The sequence below is a fragment of the Centropristis striata genome, chromosome 10, assembly GCF_030273125.1.
Source record: "Centropristis striata isolate RG_2023a ecotype Rhode Island chromosome 10, C.striata_1.0, whole genome shotgun sequence".
Taxonomy (NCBI): Eukaryota; Metazoa; Chordata; class Actinopteri; order Perciformes; family Serranidae; genus Centropristis; species Centropristis striata.
Window position 1 is genome coordinate 8,036,589 of NC_081526.1, and position 15,830 is coordinate 8,052,418.

General features: G+C 38.1%; 1 protein-coding gene across 4 annotated transcripts in view; it reads left to right on the top strand.

Moving 5' to 3' along the window:
• pkp4 (plakophilin 4) overlaps positions 1-15,404 on the top strand; it is a 128,513-nt gene extending 113,109 nt beyond the window's left edge. For 2 of the 4 annotated variants that reach the window (XM_059342613.1, XM_059342615.1), the window contains exons 13-22: positions 626-743; positions 1,437-1,628; positions 2,471-2,644; positions 3,823-3,976; positions 6,752-6,944; positions 8,663-8,747; positions 9,710-9,827; positions 9,947-10,087; positions 10,857-10,921; positions 14,369-15,404. In XM_059342613.1, coding sequence (XP_059198596.1) covers positions 626-743; positions 1,437-1,628; positions 2,471-2,644; positions 3,823-3,976; positions 6,752-6,944; positions 8,663-8,747; positions 9,710-9,827; positions 9,947-10,087; positions 10,857-10,921; positions 14,369-14,614 — 1,486 coding nt within the window. In that variant the 3' untranslated portion in view covers positions 14,615-15,404. The remainder of the gene's footprint in view (positions 1-625; positions 744-1,436; positions 1,629-2,470; positions 2,645-3,822; positions 3,977-6,751; positions 6,945-8,662; positions 8,748-9,709; positions 9,828-9,946; positions 10,088-10,856; positions 10,922-14,368) is intronic. The other 2 variants (XM_059342614.1, XM_059342616.1) reach the window with 1 other exon arrangement.
• The last annotated feature ends 426 nt before the right edge of the window (positions 15,405-15,830 follow it).

Below are 15,830 nucleotides of genomic sequence, written 5' to 3' on the forward strand. Positions count from 1 at the left end.
TTGATTTAAAGCACAAGATTTTTTTTCAATCTTTTATTAACAGTATTATTATTAAGCTGATCTTTGATTTTACATAGAAATCATTGATATATTTTTTTTGGTGCAGACATTCACCACCCATCCGGTTCTTTGTTTCATTTGTGAAATAGTCGACCATTTACGATTACTTCCAATCATCTCACAGACTATTACAGCCAATGATATATATTGAACACTACCAGCTTCTCTCCTGATGCATCTTCCTTTGAAGACATTGTGTTGCCTGTAGAGTTTAGCCTTTAATTGGTAAAAGCCAGTGGAACCGAGTGTTTGTGTTTGTGTTTGTCTGCGTGTGCACACATGCATAGACACGGTTGTTTGTGTGTGTGAGCACATTTACTTAGTTACCTATTTACTCAGCAAAGTGCTATAATGACTTCAGTCGGACCACACACACACTTCATACATTATGGATGGTGCATAGGGATAGCAAAACCCACATGAAGTGGAACACAAACACACACAGCTGTCATTTTGTGTATTTGCGTATGCTCATTTGTTTGTTGAGCAAAGCACCAAATCAAAGGCCTAATTTATTTGTGTGTGTCTCTTGTGTGTGTCTGTATGTGTGTGTGCTTTTCAAAAGGAACCTGAGTTCAGCCGGTGAAGAGGCCAGAAAACAGATGCGCGTTTGTGAGGGTCTGGTTGACTCACTACTGTACGTCATCAAAGCCTGTGTAAACACCTCTGACTTCGACAGCAAGGTACACACTAAAACACCCACATTCACAGACAAAAACACACTCACACACACACAGATAGCCAGGAGGAAAACATGCTGCCACATGATAAGAGGCTCTGGGGGAAAAAATCCCACTTAACCCTGATTGAATCATTGCATTGCCTGTGTCTGAATGACCACAACATCCACCAGCAACTATTTTATCTACTTTACCCTCGAAAACACAACTCACTCATGCACCACATTCAGAATCCGATAGACAAAGCTCATTTACCTGCTGTGTATATTTCTATGGTAGTAGAAATTAAATCAGATCTCTCAGACATGCATCTGTGCACTGTAAAAGGCATAAAAAGTCAAGTGGCTCATCTGTAATGTGGAGAGCTCATCCCCTGGGAGCGGGGCCCCTTAATTCTGTCAAACATATATGCTCATTGACATTCTGTGAGGAAAGGCGTGCACAGAACTCAAACGGTGTGGAATAAAATCCATTTGCTCTGGTCCAGATATTCTTTCTAACTGGAGACCCTTGGGTTCCATAACGAATTGATTTGTAGCGCCGCAAATAGCAGGCCTGTGTACCACACATGGGCTGGAGATAGTGCAGCAGCGTGCCACACTGAGTTTATTGCATTGTCGCTTTTTGTCACAATGACTCAGAAAGTCGCCGCTTTATCTGCCCACCCAAACCATGTCTCCCTCTGTCCGCCGTCAGATTGTGGAGAACTGTATTTGCACTCTAAGGAACCTGTCGTATCGGCTGGAGCTGGAGCTGCCGCCGGCCCGGCTGATAGGGGGGCAGGAGCTGGACGGCTTACTGGGCAGCGAGTCGCCCAGCAAAGATGTGGATTCCAGCTGCTGGGGCAGGAAGAAGAAGAAGAAGAAAAAGAGCTTGCAGGAAGACACAGTGAGTGTGGAACTTTTAAAAGCTCAGAGCAGCAAACGTCTGTTTGATCGATCTGTTTCGAACTTTAATGTTGACTTATTTCGTCACCCTCTTAAAACTAATTTTTTCAAGTTTTGCAGGAAACACAAAAAACTTCACCAAAAGTGTAACATATGACATTTATAATATATATATATATATATATATATATATATATATATATATATATATATAATTTCACTCAAAAAGGATGTAACAAAGGATGCTATTGGCATAGTAATAACACTGTGTGTAAATTATGTAACTAAATAAATGACTTAGGCAATTTTTTGAACATGCCTTTGTGACTTAAGCAAGATATGGTAACACTTTATTTTGAAGGTGTCTACATAAGAGTCACACAAGCCTGTCAGAAACATGACATGACAAGTATCATGAGCATTAATGTTACTTCAAAGTGTCATTAATGTTCATGACACATCCCATGTCATGTTTATGACACGCTCATGTCACTCTTATGTAGACACCTTCAAAATAAAGTGTTACCATATCTTGAAAAGTGCTCAAAAAGCTTGAAAATATACCTTAAAATCGCTTAAGTTCTTGAATTTGACTTCAGAAAAGGTGTAGAAACCCTGATAATAACATCTTTATGAAAAGATAAACGTATAATAGGTGTATAATTTAATTGTGCTACTATAGCCAATCAACAGTTTCTCTTACTATTGCTGTCATCTGTTTTAATTTGAATAAGACTTCTTTTTTCTTTTTTTTCTCATAAATTGTTGTTTTATCTGTAAATGTGCAGTTTTAAAAGATGATCTGTATTCATACCTGACTAAACACTGTGGTTGTTTGTTCAGTGGGACGGTGTGGGACCCATCCCCGGCTTCTCGAAGTCTCCCAAGGGTGCAGAGATGCTTTGGCACCCCTCGGTGGTGAAGCCTTACTTGACACTGCTGGCTGAGAGCTCAAATCCCGCCACTCTGGAGGGCGCCGCCGGGTCCCTTCAGAACCTATCGGCAGGCAACTGGAAGGTACGGTTCTCTTTGTGTATCTGTGTCAGGGTTCCTACGGGTGAAATCCTTGAAAATGCTTGAATTTAAATGTTGTATTTTCAAGGTTTAAAAAGTGCTTGGATTTTGGATAAAGTGCTTGTAAATGCTTGAAATTCTTACTGTATTTGTCTTGCAATTAGACTACATCCATCTATAGACTACAGATAATCACATGTTCAATGTAAAAAATAATGAGTAGCCTATCTGAAATGAAGACCGTTGCTCCTAAAAGTGTAATACCATCACTGTTGGTATGGTTAAGTGAAATGTCCCCCTTTTAGTATGTAAGTACCAAGGTTATTATAGTTAACGAAAACTAACAAAATAACAAAAACTAGAATTGAATAAACATTTTTGTTAACTGAAATAAAAAATAAAAACGAGAGTTTTTAAAAAATTATAACTAACTGTAACTGTATTTTGTGGTTACAAAACTAACTAAAATTATAGTGAAAATGTCCTTCGTTTTAGTCTTTGTCAACTTTTTTCATACATAAACCTTTTTGGTTGATATGAAATCTATTTCATCTATCTGGTTTTATGACTTAGTAAACTTATTGGGGCTGAGATAGATCAGACAAAGGAAATAAAGGCAACATTTATTGTGACCTTATTAAATCTGGCACCCAACAAATACCCCATTACAAAAAACTAAAACGAACACTAAAACTAATAAAAACTAAACTAAAACTGAACATTTTCCAAAAAAATAAAAACTAATTAAAACTAGCAAACTCACTCTAAAAACTAATTAAAACGAACTGAATTTGAAAACAAAAATTGACAACGAAATTAAAACTAATGAAAAATCCCAAACTATTATAACCTTGGTAGGTACTCATCTAAAACATGCAATTTACAACCACTGCTAAAGCATACGAACCCTGCTGTGTGCACACAAACAAACACACACACACACACACACGCTCTCCTTTGTTTTTATATAGTCTGTTGAATGTGATGTCCTGGGAGACAAAGCATCTATTCAACTGGTTAAAAAAGGATTTAACAGCTCACCACCTCTGTGTCAGTCAGAACTGACGTCAGTTTTACACTTGAAATCACAAACGATAAAACACCAAAACCATCTATTTACCCATGTGGCATGCAGACACTTTTTGAAGCTTTAATGCATTTTGTGTGTTTCTCTGTGGCAGCAGTTTGCAGCATACATCCGTGCAGCAGTGCGTAAGGAGAAGGGGCTGCCCATCCTGGTGGAGCTGCTGCGGATGGATAACGACAGGGTGGTGTGTTCGGTTGCCACTGCTCTGAGAAACATGGCGCTGGATGTCAGGAACAAGGAGCTCATAGGTCAGAAGTCACGCTGTAAAAACAACCAACAACTCAGACTGTGATGGATTCAGACAGGTTGCATAAGATGAATGCTGTTCTGCTTTCTGAGCATATGTTGCACTGAAAAACCATCATGTGAATGGGTTTTAGCTTGTCTACTTGCACAAATGCAGCATAAAACATGAATATATCCAATCCAATCCACTTTATTTATATAGTCAAGTCAAGTCAAGTCAAAGTTTATTTATAGAGCACATTTAAAAACAACCTCAGTTGACCAAAGTGCTGTACAGTTATTAAAATAGTAAAACAATAAAATAAAATAGAATAAAATAGTAATAAAAACTCAATCCAAAACAGAGTTAGAGATAAAAAAGACAAATAAAAGGGTAAAAAAAGTAAAAAGAAAGCCAAGGATTCTTTCCTAGCTGGGACTGAACGCCAAGGAGAATAAATATATATATATATATATATATATATATATATATATATATATATATATATATATATATATATATATATATATAATAAATATACCACAATTTTAGCAAATACAAGGTTTCCAAAGGGCTGCACAAACAATAAATAGATAACACAATACAAAGAGATGTAGTAAACGATAGAACAGTAAAATGCAATAAGATAAAATAAATTAAAAATAAGATAAAAATAAATAAAATAAAATGCAAAATCTACTGACCGCACAAAATAAAATATGCATGTATACAAATAAAAACATAAAATCATAAAATCATCACTCTACGTGGTGTTAAAAGCCAACAAGAAGAGGTGGGTTCTAAGAAGAGACTTAAAATGAGACAGTGAGGAGGCCTGTCTGAATATAATATGTTGACATGCATAACAAATAATCAAACTGCTCAGTAAGGAAGTATAGTGCACATTTAGAGTGTATAATAGCATTTATATTCAACAGATAACATCCCAAACAGTTTCATGCTTTGCATAATAGAGCTACTGTCAGCATTGTTAAACAATGTGTTTATAATCTTTTTTTTAATTAAATGCAGAAAAGACAACCGGCGCATTTTGTGAACATTTTAACGAGAGGTTATCATTTTCTATTTCATCTCACTCCAGCCCTTATTGTTCCATGAAACAGTCTCGTTTACTGAGAAACAAGTTTTTATATGCGCTCTGTGTGGAATTAATGAGGAGTTACAGTTCCAGCAATGCAGAGGTGACGCCTGTAGGCAGATGGGGGAGGAGCTGCAGTGTTGTGTTTAAGGTGCTTTTGGTTGTGTGTGTGTGTGTGTGTGTGTGTATGTGTGTGTGTGTGTGTGTGTGTGTGTGTGTGTGGGAGAGAGTGAGAGAGAGAGTTTATGCTGCATGCATTCTGGTCCCTTCAGCTGGGCTGCACTGCTGAAGGAGAGATAGGGGGAAAAATCCTTTTTCTAACACCAGGATGCTCCCACGTCCTTGTGATGATAACGCAATGTCATTTAGGCAAACTGCCTACTGCAGTCTCCAGCAGAACGAATATATCATTCATGATATAGAAAGAACAATATACAGTCATGAAAAAAAATTATTAGCCCATTGTTTCCTTCAATTCTTGTTCATTTTAATGCCTGGTACAACTAATGGTACATTTGTTTGGAGAAATATAATGATAACAACAAAAACAGCTCATAATAGTTTAATTTATGAGCTGATATCTGGACATTTTCCATCCATGGTGTTCTCGATAATGATTTTGGTTATTATCAAGAAAACCGTGGAAAATGTGTAGATATCAGCTCATAAATTAAACTCTCATGAACTATTTTTGTTGTTTTGTTGTTATTAGACCATTGACAATGGTCTAATAATTTTTTCCATGACTGTATATGGGTCAATGACGTGATCTAATCCAGAGTCAGTTGGTGTAACCAGGTACTTTTTTCCCATGAAAATCTGATTATATACAGGAAAATAAATGTGAACTACAATGAGAAAAAAAAATACAATCCACTTTACTTTGCAACACTATGGTATATAACAAATTTTACATAATTTGTCAAAACTTTAGAAAAAATGTTTGTTTTAGAATATGTTCTGCTCAATATTGACAAAATGTGTAAATGTAGAAATACAAAAAAAAATGCCATTTGATGTTATGATGATTATTACACATATAAGTCCACTTAAATCCACTGTAGGTGAATAAAATATTCAATATTTATCATTCTTTTGTGGTTACACCATTTGACATCTTGCCAACCCTTATTTGTCACTAACCTATATACCTTAGGTCACTGTGGCAAATATCCACTAACACTTAATTAAATATGGAAAAATAAATGTCTTGTCTGTGTGTGCATTAGATAGATAGATAGATAGATAGATAGATAGATAGATAGATAGATAGATAGATAGATAGATAGATAGATAGATTGATTGATTGATTGATTGATTGATTACTTTATTCATCCCCGAAGGGAAATTCGGTTGTCACAGCAGTCCGGTATTCAAGTACAATAAAATACAATAGAATAAAATACTGAGGTAGCATAAATAAAAACAACAATAGAAAAAAACACAGAATAGAACAAGGACAAGGACACTTAAGAAGTTAAAAAGAAGAACATCAGTTTGTAGGATGGTTGGCAGATGATGGTAATAATTCAACTGGTGATATGATATGATGGCAACAATGCTATAGTGACTAGACGGTATATAATAATAATAATAGTACAGTATATAATATATATAATATAATATGTAATATGTTAGCTTCTGTTTACTGCACAGTACATCACAATGTATGTCTAACTTCCCCCTCCGCCTTCTCAGGGAAGTATGCGATGAGGGACCTGGTCAACCGTCTCCCCGGGGGAAACACCACCCTGCTGTCAGACGAGACGGTGGCGGCCATCTGTTGCACCCTGCACGAGGTCACCAGCAAAAACATGGAGAACGCCAAGGCCTTGGCCGACACGGGCGGCATCGAGAAACTCGTCAACATCACCAAGGGCAGAGGAGACAGGTGGGCTGCAGCAGCGTGTACTTGTCCCAACACTCTTAGTGAGAGTGTAGAGCACACACTGATGCTAACCTGACGCGCTAACATGTGCACATGCTCAAATGCACCGCCAGAACACACAAACAGTCATTAGCCATATGTGGCTGCTGGCAGGGCCTGGACAGACTGTACTGGACAGTGGACAGTGAGGAATTTACACAAACACCCACATACACAAGCATTGAAATGCTCTGAGAAGGAGAATATAGCCAGAGGGAAGGTGGTTTTGTGTGCATTGAGGTTTTATGTCCCTGTGGAATGATGGACCAGCAGCAGCTATTTCTAGCCTGCTATATATTCAGTAACGTTCCAGGTTAAAACACCCCGAGGACACTCTATTCCTTCAAACATACTGTCCTGTAATATTTACAGTGTGATTGAAAATGAGGTTAAAGTGACCTGGGAATCCTGAAAATACAAGTTTTTGTTGTTTTTAAAAAATGTTTTTTTATTGCATTTTTCAAAACACACAGAACTGCTCAGACATGACAGAAAAGAGGAGTATAAAAAACAGGATGTGGGTACAGTAAATAGAAAAATGTTATGGACAAAATAATAAATGACAGTGGGCACATTTTCTGACCTGCCCCTTCCCATCAATCTCCTGCAGCAAGACACAACAGTATCCAGATGACAATCAATACAGAGCATACAAACACAACCAGGCTAGAAGGTGCGTGTTAGAAAGTGAGCACTTAGAAAAAAAGTTATGAAAACAGGCTAGGCTGATTTGGGAAATCCACGAAGCAAGGAGGATGACAGTTTGGGACCAATATGCTGCAAATAAGGGTTCCAGACCCTATAGAAAGCATCTAGAAAGCATCTGTTTTGGAGTGAAGCATACATCTGGTGTATTCACTAGGGATGTTGTGCCATGATTTTTTTGTTGGAGCAACACTCTTGATCCAGATGAGTAAAATGTTCTTTCTAGCAGCAAAAGTTAGTATATTAAAACGTCTCCTGTGTTTACTGGCAGTGATCTGATCATCCAGGAGACCTGTGCTGTGTTCCGATACCTATACTACCCGTACTTACTATACTAAGTTTGAGTACGCAGGGTTTTCCAATTCCGATCGCAGCGAAAAGAAGTGAACCTAAAGGACCCAGATGGTGCCCTCATAACGGTCAAAATGCTGAGTGTGCAACGATGTACACTTTTCGCAGAGCCAGGCAGAGCCGCTCAGCTCGAAAAAAAATGTTTTAATGCCGGCCGAAATGATTTGCTGCGTTAATGGAGCCATATTGCAGGATTGTAGAAGTAAACCAATGATTAAACAACACAAAGGTTTTTTTGCCGTTCGACGAGGTCGTCGTGCACCACGGAGTATTAGATTTGAAACAACACTCACCTGCTGAAATCTGCGTACTTAGTAAGTGTGGATAGTGTACTGCGTTTAAGTGTACTCATGGAAGTATGGATATAGGAACACAGCTCAAGTATCAGGCACATAGGGTCCATCCGTATTGAGACACCAAAGATAGCAGTCAGTTCATTCACAGTACTAGACCAGTACATTTGTAACTTCACACATGACCAGAGGCAGTGAAAGTAATCTCCAGTCTCAGAATTACATTTCCAGCAAAGTGCGGAATTATTAGTGTCCATTTTGTTCTTGACAACAGGTGTTCTATGTTTGCGAAAATAACGAAAATACATGTTTATGTTTGTGTCTGTTCTGCAGGTACTCTATGAAGGTGGTTAAAGCAGCTGCTCAGGTGCTGAACACGCTGTGGCAATACCGGGATCTGCGTACAATCTATAAGAAGGTAAGAACATTGGGACTGATGATATGATTTTACTGTTAAAACAGCCACCAGCCTAATTTTGTCCATGCACAATAAATTAATTGCCTGAGCTTCTTATTGCAAGGAGAGACAGTTTATCCCTCTCAGCCCCAAGCAGTTTAATAATGTGATTTTGATGAGATATTACTATTTTTAAAGCATGATTTGGTTATTTTTTTCCCGATGAGAGCTTTCCTCACACATGATTTGTTTGCGGACTGTTGGAAGTTTGAAAAACTCATGATAATTTCTGCCTTTTATAGTTTCTGGTTATAATAAAGGGTTTATAGCATCCAAACATGTTGTAAATGTCATAAAACCATATATATCCTGACTGATATTGTTATAATAATAACATAACAAGTTATATCATCAGGTTAAGCATACATTTTATTCTATTTTCAGGTAATTATTACATTATTTGGTAAGTCAGGGCCAGTTTAGGGTTAACTGTATGAAAGAAACTGTTACATGAGTCCAACATGTTTGGATTTTACTGAAAAGTAGGATATGTCTTGTAAATAAAAATGTATATGTATGATATGGGCTTACTATAAGATCAAGGAATTGCTGTAATCAATATTTTTATTTGCATTTCTTGAACATGGTCTCTCATATCCTGCAAGAGTTTTATAGAGATCCAAGTTGGTGGGTTCGCCGCCTGGTCCCTATTTATTTTATTATTATTATTATTATTATTATTATTTATTTATTTATTTATATTATTATTATTATTATTTTAATTGGATTGCAATGTGCCTTTTATTTTTATCGGACTGCTGTACTTGTTCTGTCTTTAAAAGCAATAAAAAATGTATGATATGGGCTATGATACTGTGGACGACATAGCAAAGGATTTTTTTTCAATATTCCCTCTGGGACAAAAGAAAGAGAGGCTGCTCTACATTCAAACCACCACGTTTCCTCTCTCTTCTTCCAAACAGGATGGATGGAACCAAAACCATTTCCTCACGCCAGTGTCAACACTTGAACGGGACAGGTTCAAGTCCCAGCCCACTCTCCCCACCAGCACCATTCAGATGTCCCCAGTCAACCACCCTGGTATGCTCTGGTTTCACACAGACCCCTGCCAGATGTAAATACACTCCTCCAGTGAAACAGGAAAACCTCTGGAATTTATTGTTGAAATGTGTTCCTCTTTTTATTTTTCCTCCTCCCAGCTGCCAGTGCCACGTCGTCTCCTGCCATGCTGGGTATCAAAGAGCATAGAGACACTATCAGAGACTACCAGAGAGCACAGTCAACTATGCAATTTTATAATTACCAAGGGGACAACAGTATCCATAAAAACCAGTATACAGGTACGGAGAATGTGAAAGCTATTGAGAGTCTGTACAGTTTGCATATTAGCCGTCTTATTTAAACAGAATCCGCTATCTGCAGCCGACTGTAATCACAGGCTGCCCTCTGGTCCTCTCCGTGCAGGCTTTATCTATTTTATCCCTCATAATGCTCCAAGCAGATTCCATAGCCGGCCTCGCCTCCCTGCCAAGACAGTCCTCTCTTATCATCTCCACGAAAAGCCTGCCAGCTCTGAGACAGTCAGTCATTTTTAATTCAGAGCACTTCAGACCGTGTCTGCACGGCAGCAAAGTGAACCGGCTAGCCAGTGGTGGACACTCCACAATGGTGCCATTGTTAGCGGGCCCAAGTAGCAGCATGCAGACAGGGCCAGTGAGTGGGTACCCAGACATACTACAGCCAGACGAGAGCTCTTGCCAGCCCACGCCGGGGAGGGCAGAGTAAACAAAACGAGCCGCAGCCTCAACAGTCCACGCATTACATAGTGAAATGGAAATTGAGTTGCAGGATTTCGCCGGTTGGATAAAGTGCCAACAAAAATACCCATCCCATGGGCTATGCAAACAACAGAACACCATTCGCCAACTCTATTATTTGGTGTTATTTCTCTCCCTAGCAAAGCGTAGCACTCCTTGATCCTGCTCTATCTAAATACAGACGTTTGCCCTATGGGGACGTGCAGACTTTTTCACTGATATGAAGTGAAGTGTATTTGCATCAAGTCCCGCTAAATTGCTCTTTTTATTTAACTTTTCTTCCATCTTCCAGGGTCTGGAAAGCCTTCTCCATATTACTACTCATCCCCCACAAGAGAGGAGCCCAGAAGAACACAGGTGAATATTTTCATTCTGCATAAAATGTTTGTTTCTACTTCACAGGCTGTACATTCTTATCTTCCCCGCTCTGCTGTGATTCAACCCTGCCACGGTGCCCTGTGAGATTATTCCACAATGCAAATTAACCGTGTGTTTACCTTTTACTTTCGCTTACTCGTTCAGAATGATTTATACAATTATTTCTATATGAATACTCTGAATCTATGAATCTTATGAAAAATATACAGTACTGTGCAAAAGTTGTAGGCAGGTGTGAAAGATGCTGTAAAATAAGAATTATTTCAAAAATAGAGATGGTAATAGTTTATTTCTTTATCAATTAACAAAATGCAAAGTGAGTGAAAACAAGAAAAATCGAAATCAGATCAATTTTTATATATATATATATATATATATATATATATATATTTATTTGGGTCATTTCAGAATTGCGGGTACATTTCGCGTCTCCCAGAAAAACCTTTGGTTATTTCCCCCTAAAAAAGTAATTACTGGATCTGTTTTGAATAATATTGCTAATTATATTGAATGTTCACCAATAATAATGTTTGGTGTGTATTTTAGGCATTTTTTAAATATTCATTAAATGATTCCCAACCCACCAATTATAGACTGTTTTCAGCTTGTGATTCACACGTTCATATTGAATAAACATAAAGTAATTCATTATAATTAGCAGTTTTTTTGTGTACTAATTCTATAAATACTTATACAATCAGTTGCACAGAGTATTTATTTTCTGCAAAACATGGGATTTAAAAATTAAAAATATATATTTTTTATCTGTCCCTATGATCCGGTCAACTCTGTTATCTCTGTGATAAAACCACAAAAAAAACCTTCAGCATTCAAATAAAAACATGTGACCTGCACCCAGTGATGTCACTTCCTCTTGCAGAAAAGATTTGGAGGGAACTATGCTATGTTAAACTTTCTCTCTCATTAATTTGTACAAAATGTTGAGAATACACCAACAGTAGATTAATTATATGTCAAATCTGTTATTAGGATATTCTAGTGAATCCGTCCATAATTTTTTTAAACGATTATATGACGAAAATTCATAAAATTATGTTTTTTTTTCATTACATCTGGTATCTGGTTTTAAGCCATCACATGGAGTTAACCACTTATCCTAACTTGGGTCGTGGGGGGCTTAAGCCCAGCTGACATTGGATGAGAGGCGGGGTCCACCCTGGACAGGTGGCCAGACTGTCACAGGGATGACACATACAGGCAGACCACCATTCAATCTCTCATAGACACCTACAGACAATACTGAGTCACCAATTAAAACTAAGATGCATGTTTTTGGACTTTTGGACCAACAACTGAATTTGTTGTTTATTTTTCAATCAACCATTGATTTCCCACAGCCTGGGGAAATCAAATGGCTTATTTTGTCTGAACAACAGTCTAAATATATTCAATTGCCAACAATTTATAAGGCAGAAAAGCTTTTGAGATAATTAATGCATGACTTAACATTATTTGATTAATTCGATTGTTTGTTTTGTTAAACTTCTTCGTTTCAGGCCTACTTGGCTTCATTCTTGAGAACTAAGAAAGCAAACTTTAGGTGTGATCCCTCCTTTTGAAAAGCAAAGGGTTTTTTTTCTTGGAAGTGTTTGATAGTAGTGGTAAAAACCCTTGTTTGAGATTCCCCCACCGCACTGTATAAACCTGGCGTGGACCAGCGGCTCTTCCGCCCCACTCGACTAATACAAAGAGACTGACACGTATTCCGCTGCGGATAGATGGCGATGCTGGGAATGACCCAGCACATCAGCTATTGTCTGAGGCAGAGTGAATGTGACTGCTGGGATTGGGATGGTCTGGGCGCGTCTCAGGCACCTGTCACTGCGGGACACGTCCATGTGTGCCCATTTAGATAACGGGCACAGTGAGAAAGAGGCAGGAGGAGGGCTGGGACAAAAGAGAGAGTTCTCTTGTGTCCTTCATCCTATCACATTTAGACCAGTTAATGGGGAAGGACAGTCCTCACCCCATTTATTCCAGACAAATTCCATCTATCTTCTGGATTTCAACCATTTACCTTGAAGCAGTTTTCTGTTGCATTAGTGGCCAGAGACGTGCGGGCAAGGAGAGATTGATTAGCTTATTGTTTTTTTTAAAAAAAAACACCTCCAGCTTAAGAGTGTATTTTAATAAAATTGCTGAGATGTTAGTATATGCTGTTTCATTTTATTACCAACAAGTGGAAGATGATCATAAAATATTTGTGTTCTTGGCACTGAAAGAAGTTCTTTAATTATAGGAATACTTAAGCTATACTATACACTTACTTGCTAAGTAGGATGAGAAGAACCAGTGGAGACTCCAGAAAGTGTTTGGACAAGAGAATAGAACAGCACATAACCCCTGTAAAGCTGTATCTTGAAGGTTTTACACTTTGTTTTTTAAATGATTAAACTATCAAGATGTCAATCTGGTGGGCAGATTATTAAAAAAGACCAATTTTATAACCTATTTCTAATCACATCATTTTACTTCCTTACTTCTTGCAGCAGTGAAGCGTGCAACTGAGTGAAATATTTTCACCAGACATTATGTCCGTAGAGATTTAAATATATCAGACGAAACAGGCAAATTATTGGATCATGGAAACCCAGACTATAACTTTAAAGGTCTGATATTGTAAGAGTGAGATTTCTATGTCTTTTTTCTGATATTGCACCATATAAATACGTTTTATAAATGCTCAATCGAAAGAGAAACCAACACAGACTGTATTCAGAAACTGTGCCTTTAAACAAGCTGTCAGGACTTCTGTAAGGCTGTGATGTCACAACTATAATATATATGTAGAAATCGTCTCCACAGTGTCGTTACAGTCGTTCCCCAACTACAATGACAGTCTCTTAAAAACTGACCAATCAGAGCAGACAAGCACTAAACAGAGTGTTTCAAAAAGAGGGTGATTATAAATATATTCAGACAGAAAACGTGAAGAAAAAAATAGGTGCGGCTCAGAAAGTACCTGCCTCGGGTAGGTACTTTCTGAGCCATGATACTTGTCATGTCATGTTTCTGACAGGCTTGTGACACCTTCAAAATAAAGTGTTACCATATCTTGCTTAAGTCACAAAGGCATGTTCAAAAAATTGCCTAAGTCATTTATTTCTCTTAAGTTACATAATTTACACACTGTGTTATTACTATGCCAATAGTTTGCCAATAGTTTGCTTTGTTACATCCTTTTTGAGTGAAATGATCAATAAATGTCATATGTTACACTTTTGGTGAAGTTTTTTGTGTTTCCTGCAAAACTTGAAAAAATGAGTTAGGCTATTATTTTAACAGGGTGATGATATGTCCTCTGTAAGTTCAGTTCTTGAATAAATTAGCTTGCCACTGCTGACTTTTTGTATTACAGCGAGAATTTGTTCCTCACAGCCTGCACATCTCTTTTTTTCCTTGCAGCCTATGTATTATACAGAAGATCCGAGCAGGAGGAACTACGATACGTACAGAATGTACCTGCAGCATCCCCACGGATACGACGACCCGTACTTGGAGGAGGTCATCACCTACCCGCCCACAGTGGACTACAGCTCCCAGCCTCACGGACTGAAATCCACCACCAACTATGTGGACTTTTACGCTAGCACACGGAGGCCTTCCTACAGGGCAGAGCAGTACCCCGGCTCTCCTGACTCCTGGGTATAGAGATGCTCCGGAGGGGCGTCCTCGGCCCGCGGCGGAGGCGAGGAGCACAACGAGAACTGATCAACTTTTTCATGAACTTGGCTTCATAAGTGTGTTTGTTTTAAAGTGAATGCGTGTGTGTGGAGGGGGGAGTTCAACCGAGCGATGGCAGATGGAAAGATGGAATGTGTGCCAAAGAAGGAAATCAAGGAATGTTTTTTTAAATTATTTTTTATTTTAGTAGAAGAAGATGGAATCATGCAGAGGGGGGGGGGTCTGTTGAGGGACGATACCCTACACTACAGCGAGGAGACGTGCGTGCGTCCTGCTTTGTCTAGATGTTAGTTTTTATTTTCTTTATGGAACTCTTAGCTGTGATAGCATGAAATGGTGAAAGGTGTGAGTCATGTGAGCGAGGGTCTGCGGTAAGAGTAAAGATGGGGAATGTGTATGTGCTGAAGCCAAAATGGATCATGAACTCATATCTGTAAAAAAAAGAAAAAGAAAAGGAAAAAAAAACAACAATAGTAAACTAATGATGTTAGATTGTACAGAGGGATCAAATTGTATCTGTACTTTATGTTGAAGCTGTGTAATGCCATGGAGTCTTGTACATTTCTTTCATTTTATTGTAAATACAGAAAAAAACAACATGTTACCTGGTTTACACTCATCAGCACTGGTTAAAAAAAGAAACTTGTGCCATGTTAAATCTCTATAGATATATAAATATATGAAGAAATATGTGGACAAAGATGGCATCATAACACAACCATGCTAAAATAATAAAAGGTCAGTTTTGTTTTTTAAACACGTCGTGTAATTGCATCTTTTCACAGGTACGGTACAAACACTTTCACACTCTGTTTGCTGCCATTTTCAGTGCACTCAAAACAGAAATCATGGATGGATCCAAAAGAGAAATCAAACCCTTCTCTCCTTTGGACCATTCCTTGCAGTTTCCTGTTGAGGAAAAAAATGTTTTGTTACATTGTATTTACACAAGCATGAGTGAACGGAGGCCAGCTGTGTTTCATAAAGCTGTGTCTGATGCGTCCACGTAAACTTTTCCAGATGATGTTTAACTGTTTGTGTGAACGCTTTCACTTCAAGACACACCCTTATGTATTATTCTATTATTCTATCATTACATGTACATCTGCACATCATGAACCAAGTCACAAAACAAACTTACAGAGCATAGATGGATGTAACAGTGTCAGTTACCCATCAAAAA